We start from the raw sequence: 24,238 nt of genomic DNA, 5'->3' as shown, positions 1-24,238 counted from the left end.
TGATTATAAGTAGCAATATCACTTTCATATTCCATTACATAATGGTTGAACAGGGGCCTTGGGAAAATTAAATGAATAGTTCTACAGTTTCTACAGATTCAATATTAGGTTTCTCATTTTTATTCCATAGTTCATTTAATACAAGATATCTCATATAGAAAATACTTCATTACACTGATTCTTTCAGATGTTCTGGAAATTTAACGACTCGTGTTCAGCAAAGTATAGTTTTTGCCTGTACATTTGATATCACTCTTCATCACACCTGTAGCGGCTTTTCGGTATTCGTTGTTCAGTTGTTTTCGGTATCCTAAAAGTAGTAGAAAAATGCGTAATGTTTAGTATCACCTCCACATATTTGCTTTATTTTTAGCATGTTTTCGTATAGGAAAATGGGCGATTGTGCGCGATAGTGAGTGTTTATTGATCCATTGTCAGATCACATCACCATCCATGGGTGATTCCCAGACTGACAATGTACTCTACCCTACTAAGATTCTCTTCCTTCCTTGATGACCGCAAGCAGGCTTGACAGAAACTCCCTCGCGAGAAAATGAGGAAGCGATTTCGGCGATTCTGAGGAGTGAAAATAAAACTCAGAAATCACAACGCAAACCCTCAACAGCACCGAGCGCGAGCTTGTCGCGCAGCGAGGAGTTCGTCCAATACTTATAATTGCTTGTTGTGTTTCTCACGTTCACTCACACTTAAATAGCACTCGGGAGTTCCACTCCTATACAAAAAAAAAGACTTGAGGCAAAAATCGTAGGTACTCAAAAACCCCTCTTCCTCGCTCAGTTTTTATTGCCTCTCTGTTTGGGGTTTGTTCGCTCCCTCGCAACGAGGCAGAAGCAAAACACCGCTCTAGAGCATATTGCAAAACTCTTTTGATTTCGAGGAGGAATATCAAGCCTGACAGCAAGGACGTGGCCAGCGCCGTTATTGACTTTACTAAAAATTAGGAGTTTTCGAACTGTGCATATTGAGAATGGTGATCTAATCCCAAGTACTATTCATTGATTGTTTGTGCAATTTCAATTGATCTATTCAATCACTGAGTAGCAACTAAGAACTTGTGGTAGTGTCAAACCATTGGCACACCCCCCGCGTTCTAGAGTTAATCTTGTCAAAGTTCAGTCATCGTCGTCGCTAGATGTGAAAAGAGTGAAAAAATAAATAGTTTAGTAATTACAGTGTTAATCCTTGCGTTTTATTGATCAGTTACACATTCACAAAATCTGCTCGTGCCCTCTTCTAGATGCAAAATGTCGATATTTTTTTGTTTACCAAGATCAATTGTAAACCTAGCTAGATTGCCATACAGAAATTATTGCAAATTTCACGATTTTGCAGACGCAGGAGCTGATTTTGTGAATGTGTAACTGTTACACATTTTTGGTGTGGTCTGAAAATTATGCACTTATGAGTAAGTCTTACACATTTTAGTGCTGAGCGCTTTTAGCGTGTTCATCGTTGCAGTACCTTTTGTCCAGAGCTGCCACATTACCTGTATTCCGTACACGAAAAAAGTTGGCATCCCCTCGTTTATTTTGCTACCTCAAAGTATTTTACTAGGACTGAAAGCTTAAAAAATAGTTCCAAAAATATACTATTTTTTGAGTTAACAAACTTGTTCCATTGCCTTGCGGTTTAAAAATAAACGAGGGGGTGCCAAATTTTTTTTTCGTATACAACCCTGTATGTGGCAGCTCTGCTTTTGTCCCTGCAGTGTTCGGCAACACTGTCCAACAACATCAAAAGTCAGTACGAGTGTCTTGGCATCAAGGCTCCTTTTCCCGTTCGAAGGATCCTATGCATCATCAGTACACCCTGGAGGATCAACCACTACAACGTGTTACGTCAATATGCGACCTGGGAGTCACTATCGATACCAAGCTCACGTTTAATGAACATGTTGGGATAACTACTGCCAAAGCATTCTCGGTTCTAGGGTTCATTCGTCGTCACGCTTCAAACTTTACTGACGTATATGCCCTGAAGTCGCTCTACTGTTGTTTGGTGCGAAGTATCCTGGAGTACGCTGCTCCTATTTGGATCCCGTACTATACAACGCACATACTTTCGATCGAACGTGTGCAAAAAAAGTTTGTGCGATTTGCATTAAGGCTGCTTCCCTGGAATGACCCAATTAATCTTCCCGCCTATTCCGAACGGTGTAAATTAATAGACCTAGAACCACTGACTACTAGACGTACTAAGCTGCAGCGCTTGTTCATCTTCGACGTCATTCAAGGAACAATTGACTGCCCTGCGCTTCTGCAACAGATATCGTTCAACGTTCCCCCTCGAAGTTTGCGGTTTGTCAGCTTACTATCTGTTCCGTATCATCGCTCAAACTACGGCTACAACAACCCACTCGACTCATGCATTCGAGCATTTAATGATGTTTCAAACGTGTACGACTTCAACACTACGAAAGCTGTTTTTAAAACACGGATTAGTCAATAGCTTAGTTTTTAAGATACATTACATTAAGTACAGTCTGTACGGTTTGACTATCGAAGACGGTGTAATAAATAAATAAATAAATCACGTAGACTTTTTGGGGGGAGGAAGGGGGTTGTCTGGCCAAAGTCTACGCTCCATACAAATTTCAAAATTTTTGAATGGACAAAAGTCTACGAGGGGGGAGTGGGGTGGTCTGAGATTGCCAAATTTTGGTCTACGTAGTTTATGAACTGCCCCCAATAAGATTTTATAATTACTTTGTGAAACATGGCTTTCTTCTGAAGATGATCTCAACTTCCACGATTTTAACATTATACAGTGATCCCACAATTTATGAATCGGCAAAAATGACCACAGTTTATGGATCACTCCATTTGATCAACATGGTTATTCATAAATAGTGTACAAAAATTAAGATGATTCATCGGTGTGGGGTCACTGTACGCCAGGATCGAGATGACCATTATGGCGGAGTACTCTTGGGGATCAAAAAAGGTTATTAATTTTATAGAATTCCAATCCCGACTCATCCTGGCAGCTGACGTAGAAATTGTCGCTTGCCAAATAAACGTAAAGGGTAAAGATCTTTGCGAAGCTTCCGTTTACATTCCTCCAAGAATTTCAATTAGTCGCCGTCATCTTTGGAATGCAGTTTCTGTACTATCACATCCAGTTCTAATTCTGGGTGATATGAACTCACATGCTACGGGGTAGGGCGAACCATATGACGATAACAGAGCGGCCATTTTCAACGATTTGTTCGACGATTTTAATTTGAACGTTTTAAATACAGGTGAAGTGACACGTATTGCAGCTGACGGCAAAGAAAGTCGTCTCGACTTATCTTTGGGATCAAGTTCACTATCATTCGATTGCTTGTGGAAGGTGATCGAAGATCCTCATGGTAGTGATCACTTGCCCATTATAACCACCATAAAACATAATTGTGAGAGGTCAGAACAGTCAATTCAGGTTCCTTTAGACCTCACTAGGAATATCGATTGGCAAAAATATGCAACAGCAGTATCCTTTGGAGTTGAATCATTCAATCTCCTCCCACCTTTGGATGAGTATCGATTCCTGTTTGAACTGATTTACAAAAGTGCATTAGAATCACAAAAACGACGTGTTCCAAGTGGAACCTTCAAAAGAAGACCAGCCACACTAGGTTGGGATGATGATTGCACACAGTTGTATCTGAAGAAATCTGATGCGTTCAAAGTTTTTCGTAGGCATGGTACCTCAGAGCTTTATCAAGAGTACGCGAAACTTGAGAAAAAGTTGAAAAACCTGCTAAAAGCGAAAAAGCGTAGCTATTGGCGACACTTCATTGAGGGTCACTCAAGAGAAACTTCGATGACAACGCTTTGGAGAGTGGCTCGCAGCATGCGCAACCGCTCATCTTCTAATGAGAGTGATGAATACTCCAACCGTTGGATATTCAGCTTCGCGAAAAAGGTCTGTCCAGATTCAGTCGCAGCAAAACCGCCCTCTTGGGAAACACCCACAAGACATGGTTCTCTGGACAGACCATTCTGCATGCTGGATTTTTCTATGGCTCTTCTTTCTTCGAAGAATTCCGCTCCGGGGCGTGATATGATAAACTTCAATCTTCTTAAGAATCTTCCAGATATCGCAAAAACACGATTACCAGACCAACTCATTCATGGAGAACAACATCGTTCCGCATGAATGGAGACAGGTCAAAGTAATAGCTATTCAAAAGCCTGGTAAACCAGCGTCTGATCACAATTCATACCGCCCTATTGCAATGTTATCATGTTTAAGGAAATTGTTAGAGAAAATGATCCTATCACGACTCGACCATTGGGCTGAACCGAACAGCTTGCTTTTAAATATGCAATTTGGGTTTCGCAAGGGTAAAGGAACAAACGATTGTCTTGCGTTGCTTTCAACAGATATTCAATTGGCATTTGCGGAAAAGGAACAATTGGCTTCTTGTTTTTCTTGGACATTAAGGGCGCATTTGATTCAGTTTTCATAGAAATATCCATTGAAAAACCGCACAATAGTGGACTTCCAGGAATTTTAAATACTTTCTTGTATAATTTGTTGTCAGAAAAACATATGAGCTTCACTCTCGGACAACTGACAACTTCCAGAATAAGCTACATGGGCCTACCCCAAGGCTCATGTTTAAGTCCCTTGCTTTATGATTTTTACGTAAAAGACATTGATAGTTGCTTGGAAGGACAATGCACGTTAACCCTCTATTTCCCATGGTTGCTCTAGAGCACCATCGATTTTCGACGAACTCCGGACAAACGGAATAAGATGAATATGATGCAATAATTTTTAGAATATGGTTATAACCTCATAAGGTCAACCCAACTACTACCTACTTGTTTCAATAGTTCAACTATTGATAAACAATCAAAAACCTAATGATTTACAATCAAATTTTTTTTTATTGATTTCGAAAAATTTAGCCAATTTGCAATAACTTTTGTTCTACCACTTTTTTCGGAAACGCTTTTTTGGCATAGATATAGTCGTTCAAAGTCGTGGGAAGGAAAGGGTTAAGACAACTTGCAGATGATGCAGTGGTTTATCTAAAAGGCCCACATGTAGAGGTGCTGCAAAGACCATTGCAAAATTCCCTAGATAATCTATCCATTTGGGCAAGAGGTTTGGGGATCAGGTTTGCTCTGCAAAAAACTCAATTGGTTGTATTTTCTAAAAAGCGGAACCCAACCCAACTGAAACTTAATCTTTTGGGAACAGAAATCGACCAGTCTTTGACTTCGAAATACCTTGGGGTCTGGTTTGATTCAAAAGGCATTTGGGGTGCCCAAACTAAGTATTTGGTGCAAAAATGTCAACAAAGGATCAATTTTCTACGCACAATTACCGGGACATGGTGAAGTGCTCACCCCATAAAACTGTACAAAACTATTATTCTCTCTGTTCTAGAGTATGGCTCTTCTTGTTTCCTCTCAGCAGCAAACTGCCACCTAATAAAATTAGAACGAATTCAATACCGTTGTTTGCGTATTGCCCTTGGCTGTGTGCACTCAACGCATAATGCGAGCCTGGAGGGGTGAAACCTCTTCAGAACCGCTTCTGGGAGCTCTCGCTAAGGTTACTTATCAAGTGTGAACACACTTGTTATTGAAAACTTCGAAGAAATGCTCAATCTGAACACTCAGTCAAAATTCATGAGAATTTATCTTTTCTACATGTCATATGATATAAGCCTCCCAGGGTATACTCCTCCTCGTGTACACTTCATCAATGATAGTTCCTCTGTTAAATACGATCTGTCCATGAAACAAGCTGTTCAGGGAATACCAGATCAACTTCGATGTATATCTATTCCCCGCATTTTTAACGAAAAGTACCAAAATGTCACTGATGGATCTCGTATTAATGCATCCACTGGCTTCGGTGTCTTCAACGAGAACTCCACCGCCTTCCGCAAACTTCAGGAACCTTGTTCGGTTTATGTTGAGCTGGCAGCAATCAACTTCGCTTTGGGGATGATTTCCAACATGCCCGCAGACCATTTCTTCATCTTCTCGGATAGTCTTAGTTCACTCCGGTCGATGAAACTTGTAAAACATCCATCTTACTTTCTTACAAAAATAAGAGAGCAGATGGGTGCAGGGGCGTCTCGTGACCCGTAAAGCTGACTGTGCACTTGAAAAGTTTTCACATGGGACTGTAGTATGAATGGAAAACAGCAGGAACCTGAACTCCGCTAGACAAGCGAATCTATCGACGATTTCGTCGAGAAAACTGCCTTGTTGGTTCAATTGATGAAACAGAGGGTTTTCTACCGCCATCAGTTTAAGCCTCTTTAGTCTTTGTCTTGTAACTGAAGATAGGTTCTTATTCTTTTGAGATGGAAAAACTCCTTCCAACGGCATCAGTTGTAGACGTAAGTGTTATTATCAGAGGAATAAGCAGATACGTTTCTGAGAAGACGTCTTCCAAATTGTTCTTAGTAAGCACCTTAGCTATCTCTGCGACTTTTTTCGTGTAAAACATTCTCAGCTCATTGGTCAGCTGGACTTAATCGAAATTTGGGAAGCGAGAGTAGACATTGCCCACCAATTGTTAAGGGATTTTTTCGGAATAACTTTTGAACTTCGAAGAATCCATTCAGAAGTGGATAACTGACACTGAAGAAGTGAAACACCCATTGCACAATTATGGGTCACTCTGTAACTCTGTAACTTAGACGATTCGAGATGCGGTACAAGCTTTTCCTCAATCGACCGCCTGGCAAACGAAGTGCTGGAGTAGATTGTCTACGATATCGCGCTCCATTTTCCTTTGAATGTTGCTAGAAAATGAAACCGTACGCGACGTGCAACTAGTAGTGAATGAAAATGCCACCCATTCAGGTCCACCCAAAGGCATGCACGCATGCCAAAAGAGTGGATGGGCGGCCTCCGTTGAATGAGCCTCTGCACGAATCTGGCGTACTGCTCACTCCCACAGAAAACTTGAAAACAATTCGCACAGTAAAAGTCAAATTTGACTTTTACTGTGCGCGCTGTTTTTAAATTTTCTGTGGGAGTGAGCAGGACAGGGCATATTCGTGCAGAGGCTCATGGTACAAGTTCTCTCGCTTTGCTCTTTCGCCTCGCTCTCTTGCTGAAGCATATACAGTAGCTCAAATGCGACGTTGCCAAACTTAGCAGCTTCCCAGCGAGCGCAAGCTTGGTGTAAGCAAACAATCTTTCCTTTCCTCCGCCGCCGATGAGGCCCACGTCCATTGGAAGAAGTGCACAAAAATTTTACTAATACATTGCCAAAGCAGCACAGAACAGTCGAACACAAGTAAACACAGTTCTTGCATGCATATACAGCGCTCCCGTGTACTTCTGCAAGTGAACTGAGCCGAGAGATTTTTGGCGATGCTGTCACATGGATGTTACGCATGCTTCGGCGTGGAAAACTCTGGCAGCGGCAGGGTGGTGGCATAGTGAGATTAAGTTGGAAAATTGACTTGATTCCTATTGGATACGCACTAGTATTTCATAGTGGTTTGTTCACTTGAAGTTGTGAACATAAAAGGATCGAATGAGTAGTTTATATCATTTGTAGCAAAATGTTGACATTATAGTGATTTATTTTAGTTTTTATCAACTGTGTAGTGAACGCAGTGGACCTATGGACGAGACGCCACTGGATGGGTGCACTGGTCGAAAGATCATACAAGATTACCTTTGTATGGGTCCCCTCACATTGGGGATCGTCCATAAATTACGTCACGCTTTGAGGGGGGAGGGGGGGTTCAGCAAAGTGTGACAACGCATACAAAAATTTCAGAGGTCCCATACAAAAAGTGTGACATAGGGGGGAGGGGGGGTTGAAAATGGCCATTTTTTGCGTGACGTAATTTATGGACGTTCCCTTGCTTAATTTATGGCAATGAGAAGGCGAACTCTCTCGCAAAGGTGGGCGCACAGGAAGGTGAGATCTATAACAGAAGAATCACACACGATGATTTTTTCCATTTTGTTCGCCAGAGTTCTCTTCAAAGTTGGCAAAATGATTGGCGAGATGGCCAGCTGGGACGGTGGTTACACTCCATTATTCCTAAAAATTCCTAAACCACGCTCGCAAAGAGGTGGCATGGTTTGGATGTAAGTCGAAATTTCATTCGAGTGATGTCAAGGCTTATGTCCAACCATTACTCGCTAGACGCGCATTTACACAGGATATAACTCGCGTTGAGCAATGTTTGTACTAAGTGCGGTTCCGGTTATGATGACATCGACCACGTAATTTGGCAATGCCAGGAAAATGACGCCTCCAGAGCACTACTTTTGGATACCCTTGAGGCCCGAGATAGACAACCCTTTGTTCTTGTGAGAGATGTATTGGGGACCCGCGATGTCACATACATGGGGTGTATTTTCGACTTTCTTCGCTCTGCTGGTATTCTCTTTCCCAGTTTTTTTTCTTCTCTGTTTTGTCTTTTTGTGTTTTGTTCCTAGCCATCCGGCAGACGAAAACCGACAAGCTGGTACCACCACTATAAGGCGACGAATACGCTAAGCCAAAGTTACCGCCCGGATGAGTTTCAGAGAACCCTTACCCCCAGTCCTTTCCAAGCCCATCCTTAAGACATTGTGACATACTAACCTCAAGCTGCCACGAGTACCCTGGCTCCGACCCATACTAACTATGGGTATATAAGATTGTATTTGTAGACAACATACAAAAATTGAATTTCGGCTCCGCAAAGCGTTAAACGCGATTGAGCCCCAAATAAATGAAATAGATAAAAAAAAGATTTTATAAGCGGGAGATTTACATGTTTCTGCACGAGCCTCCGGGGGATGGCCGTAGATCACGACACGTTCACTGTATCCTAATTTGGTGTATATTATATATTCTGCAATACAAGAACTAAAGTCAAAGCGTGCCATTTTTTCTGCTTGAAATATTTAATAAACAAGCGAGTTGTTCGTTGTCATGGTCACTAGATTGTCAAAATTTCATTTTAGAAGCGTCGCATTAAGGAAACCAGTGTTGGGCGATTTTTCTGGGGGAAAAGTGGGGAAACAGCTGGCGTCACAAATCGAACTGAATTTGTTCCTGACGTTTATCTATGATGCAAGTGCTGTTGCGACGATGGCAGTGTCTGTCAAACTTCCAGAGTTCTGGAAAAATTACCCAACAATGTGGTTTGCGCAAGCTGAGGCATAATTTGCCCTCGCAGGAATCATGAGAGACGATACCAAGTACTATCACATCATCAGCCACGTCTCCGATTTGATCCAAAATCCTCCGGCTCAGCAGAAATACGAAGCTGTCAAAACTCGTTCGATTGCCCGTTTTGAGCTGTCGTCGCAAGCAAAATTGGAACGCCTCCTCAATGCTGATCTCGGGGATATGCGGCCCACCCAGTGAATCAAAATTCAACCATGGCGTATTAATAATGACAATGACATAAACTGCATTTGTTCAACAACCCACCCCATGCGGCATAAGTTTGTTCCAACTTGAACAGAATAGGACAACGATCGTGCAACACGAGTTTAGAGATTTTTAAGCCCTGTATTGTGATTTTTGAGGGGTACCTTCAAGTCGGTAAACACTACAATGCTACTAAAGGTATATATATCATCAACAATTTTCGATTTTGGGTGGGTAATAATTGATTATTGGAGTTGAAAAGTACTCAACAAATTCAGCTTGTTTTGTCTGCAACAAAAATCTCAATTGTTGAATGTAAATCACTAATTGTATTTGTTAAGATAGAAATAAATGTTGAACTGAATTGAATTGAAAAATTTTCGAGATCATGTCGTTATCTGTTACCAGTTGGGATTGTTGCTTGTTTAGTGCCTCTTTTTTTTTTTTTATTCGATTCAGGATTTAACTATACAGTCATTCATCCTATTACTATGTTAGAGAAAAATATCAAATTTTTGATAATAGATCAGAACGTCTAAGAAATTGTACAAGTTTGTCTTCTTCTTCTTTTTCAAAGCTAAGGATTTCACATAAATTGTCTTTAAGATTGCATTGACTTCTTTGTAATTCATACTTTCTGCAATCCACAAGTATTTGCCGCACTGTCAATACTTCATTACAGTTTCACATATATTTGAGTCTCTACTAAATAGATGTCTATGGGTTATGTTCGTGTGGCCTATCCTTAATTTACTTAATGCTCTCTGTTCCGCTGCAGACGACCGATCTATCCATGGAAAAGTTGAGACTTTCACTTGCCGAAGAAAGTTGGAGCATCGGTACCATTCATTTTCCCATTTATAACGGATAGCTGCTTTACAACTTCGTATGGCATCTTCTCCCGGGATGGGAATTTCCATTATTTCCGCTGTTGTTCCTTGCTTTGCTAGGTTGTCTGCTCTTACGTTTCCTGTAATTCCGACATGTCATGGTATCCAGCATAGTACAACTCGTTTTGTTAATAGTTCCTTCTCCAGCTGTTGAATCCAAGGATGTCTAGATTGTCCTTTTTGAAGCGCTTCCAGTGTGCTTGCTGAATCCGAAAAGATAACCGTTTGTTCGTTTTCATTGACGAGGTTTTGTACGGTGTAGAGAACAGCCATTGCTTCAGCGGAAAAAAAACTGAGCACTCCTTGGGTAGTCCAATCGAGATATTGATATTATCTGAAGCTATTCCAAAACCAACGTTTCCAGAGTCTACAGAGCCATCAGTGAAAAATTTTCGGTACCGTTGGTATGAATTGTTGAGCAAATGCCGGTAAATCTGGTTTGCTTTGATTGGTGGTTGCCCAACCTTATAATTATGTTTAACAGTCCAATCGATATTAGGTTTTCTATCGTACCAAGATCTTCCAGTTATGCAAGGTAGACGGGCGATACAGGGAATTCGTTGGCCAGTAAGGTTTTCATAGGCAAGTCTGGCCCTTCGTATTGATGGGTAGTTGCGCATGATGTGTGCGGCATCATCACCTTCTTGTTGGTTAGATTCTTGTCTATCACATAGAAGATTCTCCTTTTCTAGTAAACGAATAGATTTCGATGCAGTCTGCTGGATTACTAAATAAGAAAAAGGTAACTGTCCAGATTCTGCCATTATCGATTCGATTGGACTTGAGCGAAATACCCCACATGCTTCACGTACTCCGGCGTTATATAGAGGTTGAAGCATTTTCATATTGGTTGAACTGCCCCCATTAACCAATGCTATTCCAAATAGTAGCTTTGGAAGAAGGACAGTGTTGTTGATTTGTAATAGTGTTTTCCTGGCTCCTCCACCCATACGGTTTCCTATTGCTTTAAGAAAATTTATAGTTGTCTGACATTTGTTTCGTACTTCAGCTACATGTCTCTTAAAATTCAAGCGACTGTCGAAAAATACTTTAAGAATTCTAGCATATTTTACTTCAGGGATGGATTCATGATTCATGATCAAATCAGGTGTTTCTGGGTGTTTTCGTTTTTTTTGCAGATATGCATGAATCTGGTTTTTTCGCTGGATATGGTTAAACCGATTCGTGCGCTCCATTTTTCAAGCGCTTTGGCAGCTTTTTGCAGTCTTTTCCTAACTGCTCTAGGTGTATGTCCTTTTACGACTACTATAACATCGTCAGCATATACAAACATTTCAATTTCTTTGGGTGCGTCATTGAAAATCGTCTCCATTAATACGAGAAATAGTTTCAGTGATAATGTAGATCCCTGCGGCACTCCTGTCTGTTGAACACGCTTAGATGACAAGGTGTCCCCAACTCCCAACCGCAACACGAAAGCACCGGTCAGTCAAAAAGCTTCGTACGAAATTTAGCATTCTTCCTCGGATTCCCCAGCCATCCAATATTGATATAATTTTAGTCCTATTAGCTGTATCATACGCCTTTGTGATATCGATCATGAGAATTTCGCAGTGATCCTTGCTATCCACTACGTTTTTTTTTTTTTTTTTTTTTTTTGAAAGGTTTCTAACGGCACGCCGATGGACGTAGAAACCTCACCCATCACTGTGCGCACAAGCGTCTCGTGTTTGCGCGGACAACGACAGTTCACTAGGCCTTTGGATAGGATAGAGAACGTAATCCTTCAGAAGCAGTTCACCAGCCGTGCACGGAACATGTCGTCCAGTAAGACACTGTTGCGTACTGACTCAGAAGGTTACGGTAGAAGGTGTGAAAGTTTCGGTTTTGTCATATGGTCGATTTTGTATTTGTTGTTTTTTTTTGTCATGTCAAGGTTTAAAGAATGTTATTGTTCATATTTAAGCTGTGCCCTATGATTCAGTAATCTTTGGTGTGCCTAAGATCTGTTAGATAGTCGATGTGTTTGTTATGTCCATTTTCGTTGATCCTCATTTTAGTATTGTTTTTATTATCTTTGAAAGTTGTCTTTCGTCCACATCCCTAGCACTATCAGCATCGGTCCAAATAAGTCCATATTAAAGAAAACTTTTCATACACTCAGTCGAAAAAATGTAAAAATATCTAATGTGTCATAAATAGTCTACGTTAGAGAAAGTCGAAATTGTCAGTTTTTGTCGATTTCGTCTTGATCACACGTTAGCTTCGAATCTATAAGCAAGCACTGTTAAATGCTGCACTTCCCACTATTAGTTTCTTAGTTATTTTAAATTTTCAATATCAATAATAGAGAAAATTGAATCACGAAAGCACACCAAATGTTGAGAACTATGTATTAGCAAATTGAATACGCGAGATACTACTGATTATTTCATATTTGAATTAAATTTGTATTTGTATAGTGTATTTGTTAAAATTAACCGAATAGTGGGAAGCCCAGGAAACAGTTCAAAGCCTGCTGACTCAAAAAAGATTCCGAGACTCGTCACAAAACACAAAAATTTGCATTATGATTCACAACGATTCTCGAAACCTTCCCAGACTCAATCGACCGGAACTGTTCTCTGGGTATAGAAACTACTAGGCCCCAGCAGGTCCCTCCTGTTTATCGAGCATTTCTGATAAATCAGCCATACTCCATCTGTAGCAGCCGGTTCGCAATGAACCGTTGGAGGCGCATTAAAGTGTTAAAGGTGATATTTTCATTACAAGAATTACAATTAACATCGTTCACTTTAATACCGTCGAACCCTGTGATCTTGGCCAGGGCTATCCACTACGTTTCGTATCGATTCTTCTAATGCTGCCAAATATAGATCGACCCCTCGACCCTTACGGAAGGCGAATTGGTGTTTATTCAACCGTTGGTGTTTTTCCAGAGCTTCCACGAGCCGTCTATTTACCATGCGCTCGACAGTCTTGCCTAAGCAACTGAGCAAAGTTATTGGACGCTGATTTCCCAGGACTTTTGGGTCCTTGCCTAATTTGGGAATCGGTATAACAATTCCTTCTTTCCAGATCTGTGGTATTTCACCTGTTCTCTAAATACAGTTGATCGAGTCGAGTAGTTGCATTTTAACTCGTATAGGTAGATGACATAGCATTGGATAGCTAATGTTGTCAATTCCTACAGATTTACTACCAGCTTTATCTAACGCCCATAATAACTCGTCAATTGTGAAGTCTTCGTTGAAGCCATCAATCGATGTTCCGTCGCCTGAATGATTCGATTGACTTTCGATTGTTTCCTCGGATAAGCTGGTGACTTGCTGAAAGAAGTTGGCTAGTTGTTCTGCAATACTCCCTGGTTCAGTGACTGTTTCATCACCGATTTTCAAAACGCGGTTGTGGCTTCGTCGTTTACCGCAGAAGGCATTAAAGCGTTGCCACATTTCGTTGCTGGATGTTTGGGGGTTAAAACTGGCTGCAAACGATTCCCATGAGGTCTTTTTCGCGCATTCAACTATTTTTCTTGATTCATTTCGGGCTAGTTTGAAGTCTGTTAAAGCTGCTGCTTTTCGTGGATCATCATTCTTCAAGCGTCTTAGTTTCCGCAATTTTTGTCTACGCTCCTTAATCGCTACTTCGACTTCGCTTTTCCACCATGGGGTTACTTTCTTTCCTACGTTGCCGGATGATTTTGGAATACTGGCCTCGGCTGCGTCAATTATCGACCTGCTGAATTCTTCCACGGTTAAAGCACTATTTCTTGGTATTCGTTCCAAAATAACGTCTTCAAACTCTGTCCAGTTGGCGATGTTGTGTTTCCATTTTTGGCGCTGGCGTAATGGTGGTAGACTTACATCTGAATTTATTAATATAGGGTAGTGGTCGCTCGTCCTGGTGTCATCGTCTACTTCCCATTTATATTTACTGGCAATTTCCCGTTATGCTATTGATAGGTCTAAAGCGTTGCTCCAGAGCGGGGGTCCAATCTGGTGTGTTCTCCAGTATTTATTAGCACTAATCGGTTGTGTGTTATAAGGTCTTCTATAATGGCTCCGTTCGCATCCCTTTTCGAACTTCCCCACATTGGACTATGGCAGTTGAAGTCTCCTAACAACATTATTGGTCGTGGCAGTTCCTCTATTAGTTTTTGCAGTTCTTCTTGCAGCATTTGCGGGGGTGTGTGGCACGGAATATATATGCTAGCATAGGTAGCTGCAACGGGATACATGACTTGCGCTGCTACGACCTGTAGCGAAGTTCTAAGGCTTAAGAATTTGTACGATGAGTTCTTGTGTACCGCGAGTCCCACTCCATTTTGCGAAGATGATCGCGGTCCGAGCCGTATGGACCAGTTGTACTCTCCATGGTGAAACTTCTGGAAAACTGTTGTTCGAGATACTCGAGTTTCCTGTACAGCTATTATTGTTGGTTGATGCTCGTTGACAATTAACTGTAGCTCAGAATATCGTTCGTGTACACCATTCACATTCCATTGTAAGATACCTACGTTGTTGTTTTGTCGACTGTTGCATGTACGACCGTCACATTGTCCAGGGGCCTGTAGCATAATGAAAATTTTACTAATAATATTAGTCTTGTAGCTTGTAGTTTGTGATTTCCTGGTGCATAAAAATTCTACAAGTACAAGTTACAAGTCTAATACTACAAGTCGGTTGGGCTAATATTATTAGTAGAATTTACCAGTGTCTGTTGCATAAACAAACTACAAGTATAAAATATTAGCTATGACTTGTACTTTTGATTACAAGTCGCAAAGGTCTTGTAAACAATTTTACAAGTTAATTTTAATTATTGCAGAAGTCATATTTCGTTTGAAATACAGTAGACGTTCGATAAGTGCAACATGTTTACGTTTCAGTTACCGAATGAAATTCGCTAACTGCAACGACTGACAGCCGTAAAACTGTTGTCAAATGCTGTTGGACGCAGCCAGAATGCACTCAAAAACATCGCAATGCAGCTGTAGTGCATCCGAAAAACATCGCAACTCTGTTGATGTTTTGTTTTTGACAGATAGCGGTGCGATAACTGCAAAATTGTTGCACTTACCGGACTTGCAGTTAAAAAGCATTGCAGTCAAACCGTTTGCACCGAGCGAACGTCTACTGTATATTGATTTACCATTTTGAAACTCATTGAGAGATAATTGCGTTGATGTGCACGTCATTTTGTATACAAAATATCATTTCTGCTAAGTTTCTCAAGTTCTCCAAAGTATCTACAATACCCATCTTTGATTTATGTATTATCACAGACAATGTTATGGTTACTGCGTCACTGCATCAAATCGAAGGTGCAATTTGAAGCACACGTGAAGTTGCATATGCGAAATACATTTGAATCAATTGTTTTTATTGTGCATAATTGAGCTAATTAAAAGCTACAATATGCACTGATCCGAATCGAGTGGATACAGTAGACGTTCGCTCGGTGCAAACGGTTTGACTGCAATGCTTTTTAACTGCAAGTCCGGTAAGTGCAACAATTTTGCAGTTATCGCACCGCTATCTGTCAAAAACAAAACATCAACAGAGTTGCGATGTTTTTCGGATGCACTACAGCTGCATTGCGATGTTTTTGAGTGCATTCTGGCTGCGTCCAACAGCATTTGACAACAGTTTTACGGCTGTCAGTCGTTGCAGTTAGCGAATTTCATTCGGTAACTGAAACGTAAACATGTTGCACTTATCGAACGTCTACTGTACATATAAAAGTAGGTAAAAGCCTAGGGGAAAGACACTGCAAACGAGAGTAACTCTGAGAAATTGTGAATAACTCTTTGTACCTGTGATCGACGAATTTTGTTGAAAAACATCCCTAAAACTGCAAGCAAAGCGAGATATCGGGCAATATTGTTTTGATTTTGCGATAAGTCAGGCAACACCCATATAAAAACGGGAGTAATCCGGAGGAATTCTGAGCAACTCTGTGACGGAAAATGTACCCTCCAGCAAGCACAGTGTCTTGCCTCAAGGTAAAAGCTCAATTATCGCATCCTAGGTCACTTCGGATTTAAACAAGAAGTATGATACCTGTTGCTAAATCTTTATCCATTGTTTTTCAATTGAATCTTTGGGACATTTTATTAAAAATCTCGATACTTTGTTCAGCATATTCACTTATGCTGTTCCATGTTTTGTGTATGTATATTTGTCATTTATATGTTTATTGTTTTTGACGCTTTAGTCGTTTATTTGTCTATGAAAATGAAATGAAAATGCAATAATCTATAATAGTAAAATTAAAAAAAAATGTGTTACTTTATTTTGGTAATTGAAATACCATACTTAATAAAAAAAATATTTCGTTAGAGCGGCCGAAAATGATCCAAATAGCACATGCTTTTCTTCATGTATCGTATACTGCTTATGATCGCATAACTGTCCCATATGAATAAGAAACCCAGCAAATATGGGACTGATATGCGATCATAGGCAGTATAGAGATTGCAAAACTTCCGAATCTATGAAATTATTTTTAACGAACATTCTGTTAACTTTTTTTCATTTTTCTTCCGGATGCTTTTCGAAAAAATGCAGGAAATAAACAAACAACTGCCATTTCAAATTAATAGTGAACTGTCGGATGAATTTTGACAGGTAAATGAACCAAAACAACTTGTATTTTCATGGTCACTAATATTACAAGTGCTAATAATATTAGTGGAAAATCGAGCCTTTATGCAACACAAATTATTAGCACTTGTAATATTAGTACTTGTAACTTGTAGCTTGTAGCTAATATTATTAGCCCGATTATGCTACAGGGCCCAGGAGGTACGTTCGTGGAGATTGCTGTAACGTAGTGTGCATCATTTGACTGTTCTGTATTGTTAAGTGAAAATGTACTTGCCTGTGTAACGCACAGGCGCCCGTCGCCGACTGCCGCCGAAGGAACGTCAGCCGAACCTGGATCATCTTCGGTCAGGGTCAGCGACAGGCAAGGCCTGATTTCAGTTAGGTTTCTTTGACTATGGCAAACCGCACTGGGGGATTCTCCATCAACGGGCTGGGGTATGACGTCCCGGATGAATCCTCCACCCAGCTGCGCTCCCTCGTAAGAGAGTGAGGGGGGTACTACACATTCCCCTCCCTCAAGTCTACCATTGTCCAGGTTGGTTGAAGCGTCAATATTGGTGAAATGTTCGTCGTAATCGAGTGTGCTGCTAGTACTGTTTTTTGATGGGGTTCTATTTTCCATGACGATGAGGTTTTGCGGACGAGCTACTCATTACTGGACCTTCGGTGCCCGAGACGTACATGGGAGTAATAGGGAAATCCATGGGATCGTTTTGCTCAACGTTGCTCAACGTCAATCGTTTCGGTGGTGGGCTTTTATCCTCCAGATCTGCTGGACACATTCTTTGGATTTCAGGAGCTGTTTGTTTAGAGTTGTTTCCGTGATTCCGCCGTTTGGGATAACCGTTGTGCTTTCCTGTTTCTGTTGTCTGGTCCATCTCAATTGGATCTGTTTGTTTCGGTTGTTTCGTCTTCTGAAGTGATTCGGGTTGGTTGCGAACCTTTTCAGCGAGCATTGCTATGTATGTTTTCATGCTGTCCATCTTCTTCGACATGTTTTGGATCTCTTGTGATTTTTCATTAACGCTGGCAATCAGCTCTTCAATATGCCTGTTCTTTTTCTCAATGGATTCCATCAATGCGTTATATCTGGATGCACTCATTGAGGGTTGAGCTGCAGCTTCTGCATAACTGTTGCCGTTTTGAAGTCTTCTACGAGCTTCTGGATATAACAACTGATAATCGACCTTCACTTTCACGACTTTCATTTCATGCTGATACGCTGGGCACCGTCTGAAGGTGGAACGATGGTCGGCTTCACAATTAACACATTGAGCTGGTTCATTGCATTTTTCCACTACATGTTCTCCAGAGCAGTTATAACATCTTTTTGGTCCGGGGCAGCGTACACTCAAATGCCCGAATCGGTAGCATCCATAACATTGTAGTGGGTTTGGGTAGAACGGTTTCGTGGCGACGCGAGTTAGTCCAACTTTCACATGCTCAGGATACGTCGTGCTGTTGAACGACAGGATTAACGCTGGAGTATTCACTTTCTTCCCATCAACGATTCGAGTGATGCGCTTAACCCCAATTATTCCCTGAGGCGTCAGAGCATCTTGAATATCCTGTTCTGTCATATGCAACAATTCTGTTGTTGATAAGATACACTTGCTCAAATTCAATTTGGGATGCAGCGTGATGCAGATTGGCGTTCCGTCGGATAGTTCAGTGAGACCGATGAGTTTTTCAGCGTGAACTGGATTACGTACTTCGATCGTGCATTGCGTTCTTTGTACATCGCTGCGTGCTGATTCAACAGACCCTCCAATAACAGCTTCAACACTCTCTCCAATGATGAATGGATTTGGAAGAGGACGATTTTCCTTTGCTCGCATTTCAAGAACAATCAGTTTGCCAAATTCATTTCCAGGGTCCAGGAAGGCCGGATATCGTGGTCCTATGGGACCACCAAAGGTGGCCATGATGAAGCTTCGGCTTCAGTCAGTTATGTGAGGTTCATAACTAGTAGCCGAGAGCTAAATTGATTGTTCGTAGGGTAGCAGTCACCTGCTACCTACCCCAGATTTGATCAATTTCACGATATGCTTGTTTACGTTCTGTGATACACACACTGTTGAACGTGAACGATGCGAGAAGTGAGTCGAGAGATACTTTGACACTTTATCACTCGTGAGACTCTAGTGCGTCTCGTCGTACACTTGCTTAGCAAAGGCAAGTGGAACCGACAATCGCGACCGAGAATATTTACGAAAAATACGACAAAAATACTGTATCTAACGGCCCGATTTTAACCGATATGCTTGGATACGTCGATCAACAAGCCAATAACTCGAAAAGCGTGATTTCTACGATTATACGATAACGAAAAAAATAGATATATTAGTTGGTGTGTTCGCGCACGCGGTTTGCACAGCAGTGTTGCCACACATTAACTGTGTGCCTCTTTTGTCTGACAATTATCTTCACTGACCACCACTATTGGTATACCCTAATAGTACCTCCACTAAGGGAGCGTTTACCCTTAGTAGCACATTACCTACCTACCCCACTCACCTCTCGCGCCTCCAAATAATTACCTATGTAAAATGTATAATAATAAACTCAACTCACCGTAGGATCACAATCTGCACAATGCCACGAATAGCCACGACGTTTAGGAGATTTCTTTACCGGTGGATCCAAACATCCAAAGTGATAGTTTTTGTGACACTCGTCACACCTAAAAATAAAAGAAAAACTCATTAAATCTAGGATCGCGCCAGTTCACTCATAAAAACAGGTCGTACTGCACGAGATTATTGTTAGTTCCGGGCTGATGACAGACATCACACATGGATTCGCCGCCCGCGGCCGATGAGCTGTTCCCGGAGCATGAATTTAGCGATGCATTCAGTCGGTTTGGCCTTACAACGCTGAGACGTCTGCCTCGACCACGACCAGCAGCAGTAGCAGCAGCATTTGGTGCTGGTGGTTTTGTGCTCACATTTGGAGCCGACAGAGATGCAGAAACCGGCGCTGGGACTGGCGATTTTACCGGAGATGGTAACACCGGGGTGGACGTACTTGGTCTGGCGGGTTCTGGTTTAGTTTGCGTTTTAGTGCTGGGCATAATGGCTGGCGAACCAAGCGGGGTGCTAGTCTGGAATTGAAGATGATAGGGATTATGGAGTTTCATTGAAATTGATTTCATCAATAAAAAGTTACTTACCACTGCAGGTTCGCTGCTCGAAATGGGTCTTGGCGGCTCTATGCTGTCGTTTGGGACATAGAATATCGTATGCGTATTGGAACCATCCAGCACTGATTTGATCTACAAATAGAATTATGTTGACACTATATCCTGAAAATAATGGAACTGGCTGTTCATACCTTAATTTTGATACGCGGTCTATTGTCGTCCGGCAGAACAGAGCAGGCAGCAGGTGGGACGTTGCTGCCGCCGCTTCCACCGACATCGTTGGGATTTTCGATATCGTGGTTCTTCCGCTTCCGTTTGCGCTTGTGCTCTTTTGTGGGGGACCCGTCGTCGTGGGGCGACCGGTTTCGATGTTTTTCCTTTTTTCGCTTGCTGTGTTTGTGCGAGTGATTGTGGAAAGGAGCCCCGGTAAGGTTGTCGGATTCGGCGGCAGGTATGAGCGGTATTGGGACTAAAGGGCCCAGCTGCTCGACTGTTTTTGGCTGGATCGATTCTGCAGAAGACGCAGAAATTGTTGTAGTGGACTCCGTTGCGGTGGAAATAGTTTCTTGGGAAGATGACCCCGACGCAAGGGGATCTTTTTCCTCCGCGGCTGGTTTTGATACTGATGGGGGTTTTTCCTTTGTTTCCACTAAGGGTGTCGGCGGCTTTGGCTTTTCTTTCTTTTTATCTTTTTTGGTCTCCTTCGATTCGACAGGGGACGCTTTTACAGGTTCGACCTTTGGTGGTGTTGGTGGCTCTGGGACAATCGGTTCAACCGGAGTTGGTGGTGGCTCTTTTTTCACGGCTTCTGCTTTTACTTCTACCTTTGATGGAGCTTTTATGTCTTCACTTGTTTCAGTAAGTTTCTTCTTGCGACCTCTTTTTACACTGGCGGGTAGTTCAATCGAAGATTCTCCAGCAACCAATTTGTCAGCCAATTCCAAATCAATTTTTGGAATTTCCAGAACAACTTCTTTAGTCTCGATGCCATTAACTGCGAGAGTGGATTTGGTGGGACTATTCTCAGCTGTACTGGTATTGCAGCTGGGTCCACCGCTTTTACGGGGTCGCTTTGGTGGACTATCCGGAGATCGGTCAAATTCCGGCGAAGGCATATCATAAGGAACGATAATGCCATCTTTACTATATCGTGTCCGAGATTTCCTGGGGGCCTTTGGTAGAATCACATTTTCCGGTCCGGAGTCATCGGATTTATCACATTCGGAGCACTGCCAACCGTAAAGCTTAGACTTCTTCGGATGTCTGGTTAGCGGCGGATTTAAACAACCGAGATGATAGTAGAGATGACACGTATCGCATTTCGCCAGGAGGTGTTGATCGGAACACCGTTTGCAAATCCCGCACTCGTTCAGTAGTTCTTCGCTATTCTGTTTGCACTGTGTACTCAGAATGCGACCGGTATCGTCACGTTTGCCGGGTGCGATGAGATTTTGCAATGGAAATCCGACTCCCATTTTTAATGCAGCGGCCGTGGGAACTGTGATGGTTCTCGCCGGAGGTGTTGAGCTGGGTGTATTAATGATCACATTCGGATTTTGCATGGGCGGAACGGACGGCGGTTTGCCTATTTGCTCAATAGGAATCAGAGCTTTATTTGGGCAGAGAGCATGAATATCGTCGTATAGTTTCTTGATCGCATCTTTCAGATTATCGTTTTGATTCAACGCTTCTTGATTGGCCTTCATCGCTGAATCGTACTTATCCCGAAGCCGCTGTTGCTCTTCGAGGAGCTTCTGGTTGGAGGTAACCTGTTCTTGTAGATTTTGCTTAATTTCCTTGAGTCGAACCGTTCGATCCAGGTAGTATCCAATAAATTCCACACTGAATGCAGGTGGGATATGCCATTTTTTGCGCACATCAGCCAAAGCAGTCATTTGAGCTTCCTGGAATTCCATCGCAGCGGTGTCGATTCCCATGAGCTCAGCTTTTAGCAGAAGCTTTTTACATGCTGTCGCACTAGTGGTTAACAAACGTGGCATTTTCTGCGTCGGAACCCAGGGCGGGTTTTTAGTCTCTTTGTTGATCACATACTTCTTCCGATGTTTAGCCAGTTTACGTTCTATGCGTACCTGTTCGGGCGACGGTTTTTCCAATTTCTTCGCTTCTTGTTCCAGCTTTCTGTTGTAGGCTTTCAACTTGATAGCATTGTAGTTTCGCTTCCTATGCTTGATCAAGGTTTTGTCGGAATGAATCTTACAATGGGCGTAGAACGGGTCTGCTTGATCTGCTTCCTCAGAATGAGCTTCTGACAACAGACCAGCATACTGGGCGCAGGTCACATGAAAATACGTCTTACACATTCCTGCATCACAACCGATGCAAACTCCTGTCCTAGCAAATTTAGTGTCATCACAAAGACTGCACGTCTTCGCACCCCATTTATTATAGGGCATTTCAAACAATGTGACAGACGATAGTTGATCGACTTCTCCGAAGGCAACTCCCGGCACATAGAGGGCACAAACCAGATGAACCCATTTACCGACATCTGTTTCTTTGAAAATCCCTCCCTTGTTGGGACACAGCTCACAATCCGGATCTGCTATTCCTGCTTTACATGCTTCGCAGAACCACGGCTCCGTAGAACAAGATGAAATAGTACTACTTACGCTGGTACTTTCACTGACTCCGTAGCAACCTTCATGCACCGTCACACCACATCCATCGCATTCCACAATTTCATTTTGATCGTCACTTCGATCACCCAAACAAGCGCAGCAAATCGGTATCGTCAACAGTTTCAACGTCGCCTTGTCTACTCCTTTCATGCTCTTCTTCAGGACTTCTTCCAAACTAACTGCTTTCTCCGGAACCGAACCTGGTTTAGGAATTTCAACCACCTTGGAACCACTTCCGGTTGTGCCACTATCCGTTCCATCTTCATCTTCTCCGTCATCACTAGCATCTTCGTCATCATCATCATCGTCGTCTTCATCGTCATCGTCATTGTCGCCGTCGTCGTCCCCATCATCCTCATCCTTACTGTTAGCCGAAAAGTCATCGCTGTCGTCATCGTGATCCTCGATCCTGAAATCCGAATCCGAGGAACTCTCCCCCAGATCGAAATCCAGTAAAGTTTGCGTAGTCAAATCGTTCGCTGATTTTCGTTTCATTGCTGAATCGGTTGTTCAATCCTGCATCAAAATAAAAATATTTACATACACCGCAGTAATAATCGCAAGTCAGGATTAAGCTGGCCATTTTTCTAAATTACGTGTACTAATGCAGCTCGGAACTTACAAGGCAAACTTCCTTCTCGCTGCCGTGGCCAATCTAATCCCGATTTGCGGTACAAGATTTATCATCCCCCAACACTCACCTCCAAATCGCCCCAATCAGCGGCCAAAGTTTGCAAACATAAACTGGCTAATCCTAACCTCGAAACTCCGTATGCCTTTTCACTCTAACCCGCACAAACCACTCGCTCCGACACCGCTTGCGATCACTTCCACCACCACCACAGCACACGACGACGACGACGACCGGATAATGTCTCCCGAATTGGCGTCCACAAAATCGTTGTTTTCTCGACCGAATAGCAAATGTTTCGTCAGTTGCAATCCTAAATCGGTTGCAAATCAACCTAATGCACCATTTAGCACTATTTTGAGCGACCACAAAGCGATTTTTCTCAGAAAATAAGCACTTTTTACTTCTGCGAACACCAGCGCCTGATGAAAATCTTTTCTTTGCAATGAATGACGACGGCTGCTGTCAAAGCGGCCGTGTGAATGTGTGCGTGACTTTTGTTGCGTCACTTTTAAGCGATTTTGGCGCACTCTAGTGGTGTATTTGATGGAGCTTGGATAAAATTGATCCTGGTGTTTGAAACTGCAAAGAGATGGCGCCATAAACGGCCAAAGGAACAGAATTCTTTCTAGGAATGCGGATGCCATCTAGTGTGGTAAATTTTGATTATTGCACTCTTGAATATTTCAAGTCAGAAGCATTAAATACAAATTTTCAATCCAAACAGGGAATGTCGCCGCAGTCAATGGCGTGATCAGGGATAGGGTGCGACTCAAAACTCTTTGCGTGCCGCACACTCTGCTACGAGACAGCACAACAAACTAGAAGGAGACGAGTACGCGTAATCGGTTGTGTGCTTACTTTGCTTTGCTCGCTTACTTTGCCGCGCGCTGGAGCTCTCACGGTCGGTCGTATGCACTCTCTCGGTGCTTGTCTCCGTGCTTAGCACTTGGCTTGATACTATGCACGATTGGAAAAATTTCGAATCAAACGACCCATCA

General features: G+C 42.3%; 1 protein-coding gene across 1 annotated transcript; it reads right to left on the bottom strand.

The window, feature by feature from the left end:
* Positions 1-87: 87 nt before the first annotated feature.
* Positions 88-23,706, bottom strand: LOC109418592 (PHD finger protein 14). Its single transcript, XM_019692801.3, has 6 exons — positions 23,308-23,706; positions 20,159-23,122; positions 19,998-20,099; positions 19,576-19,928; positions 19,400-19,508; positions 88-310 (listed from the first exon to the last, which is right to left on the bottom strand). Exons 2-6 carry the CDS (start codon positions 23,099-23,101, stop codon positions 293-295), a joined length of 3,525 nt encoding a protein of 1,174 aa, XP_019548346.3. The 5' UTR covers positions 23,102-23,122; positions 23,308-23,706; the 3' UTR covers positions 88-292.
* Positions 23,707-24,238: the final 532 nt, after the last annotated feature.

This window comes from Aedes albopictus, chromosome 1 (assembly GCF_035046485.1).
Source record: "Aedes albopictus strain Foshan chromosome 1, AalbF5, whole genome shotgun sequence".
In the NCBI taxonomy this organism is placed as follows: domain Eukaryota; kingdom Metazoa; phylum Arthropoda; class Insecta; order Diptera; family Culicidae; genus Aedes; species Aedes albopictus.
The sequence above is the reverse complement of the archived record's forward strand: the minus strand, read 5'-3'. Positions and strand labels throughout refer to the sequence as shown.

Bases quoted from the DNA above. Each gene is read 5' to 3' on its own strand.
- LOC109418592 (XM_019692801.3), bottom strand. From the start codon at position 23,101: ATGAAACGAAAATCAGCGAACGATTTGACTACGCAAACTTTACTGGAT. The intron at 19,929-19,997 runs GTAAGTAACTTT...CTTCAATTCCAG, and splicing joins CGAGCAGCGAACCTGCAGTG to ACTAGCACCCCGCTTGGTTC. The intron at 19,509-19,575 runs GTACGACCTGTT...TTTTATTTTTAG, and splicing joins ACTAACAATAATCTCGTGCA to GTGTGACGAGTGTCACAAAA.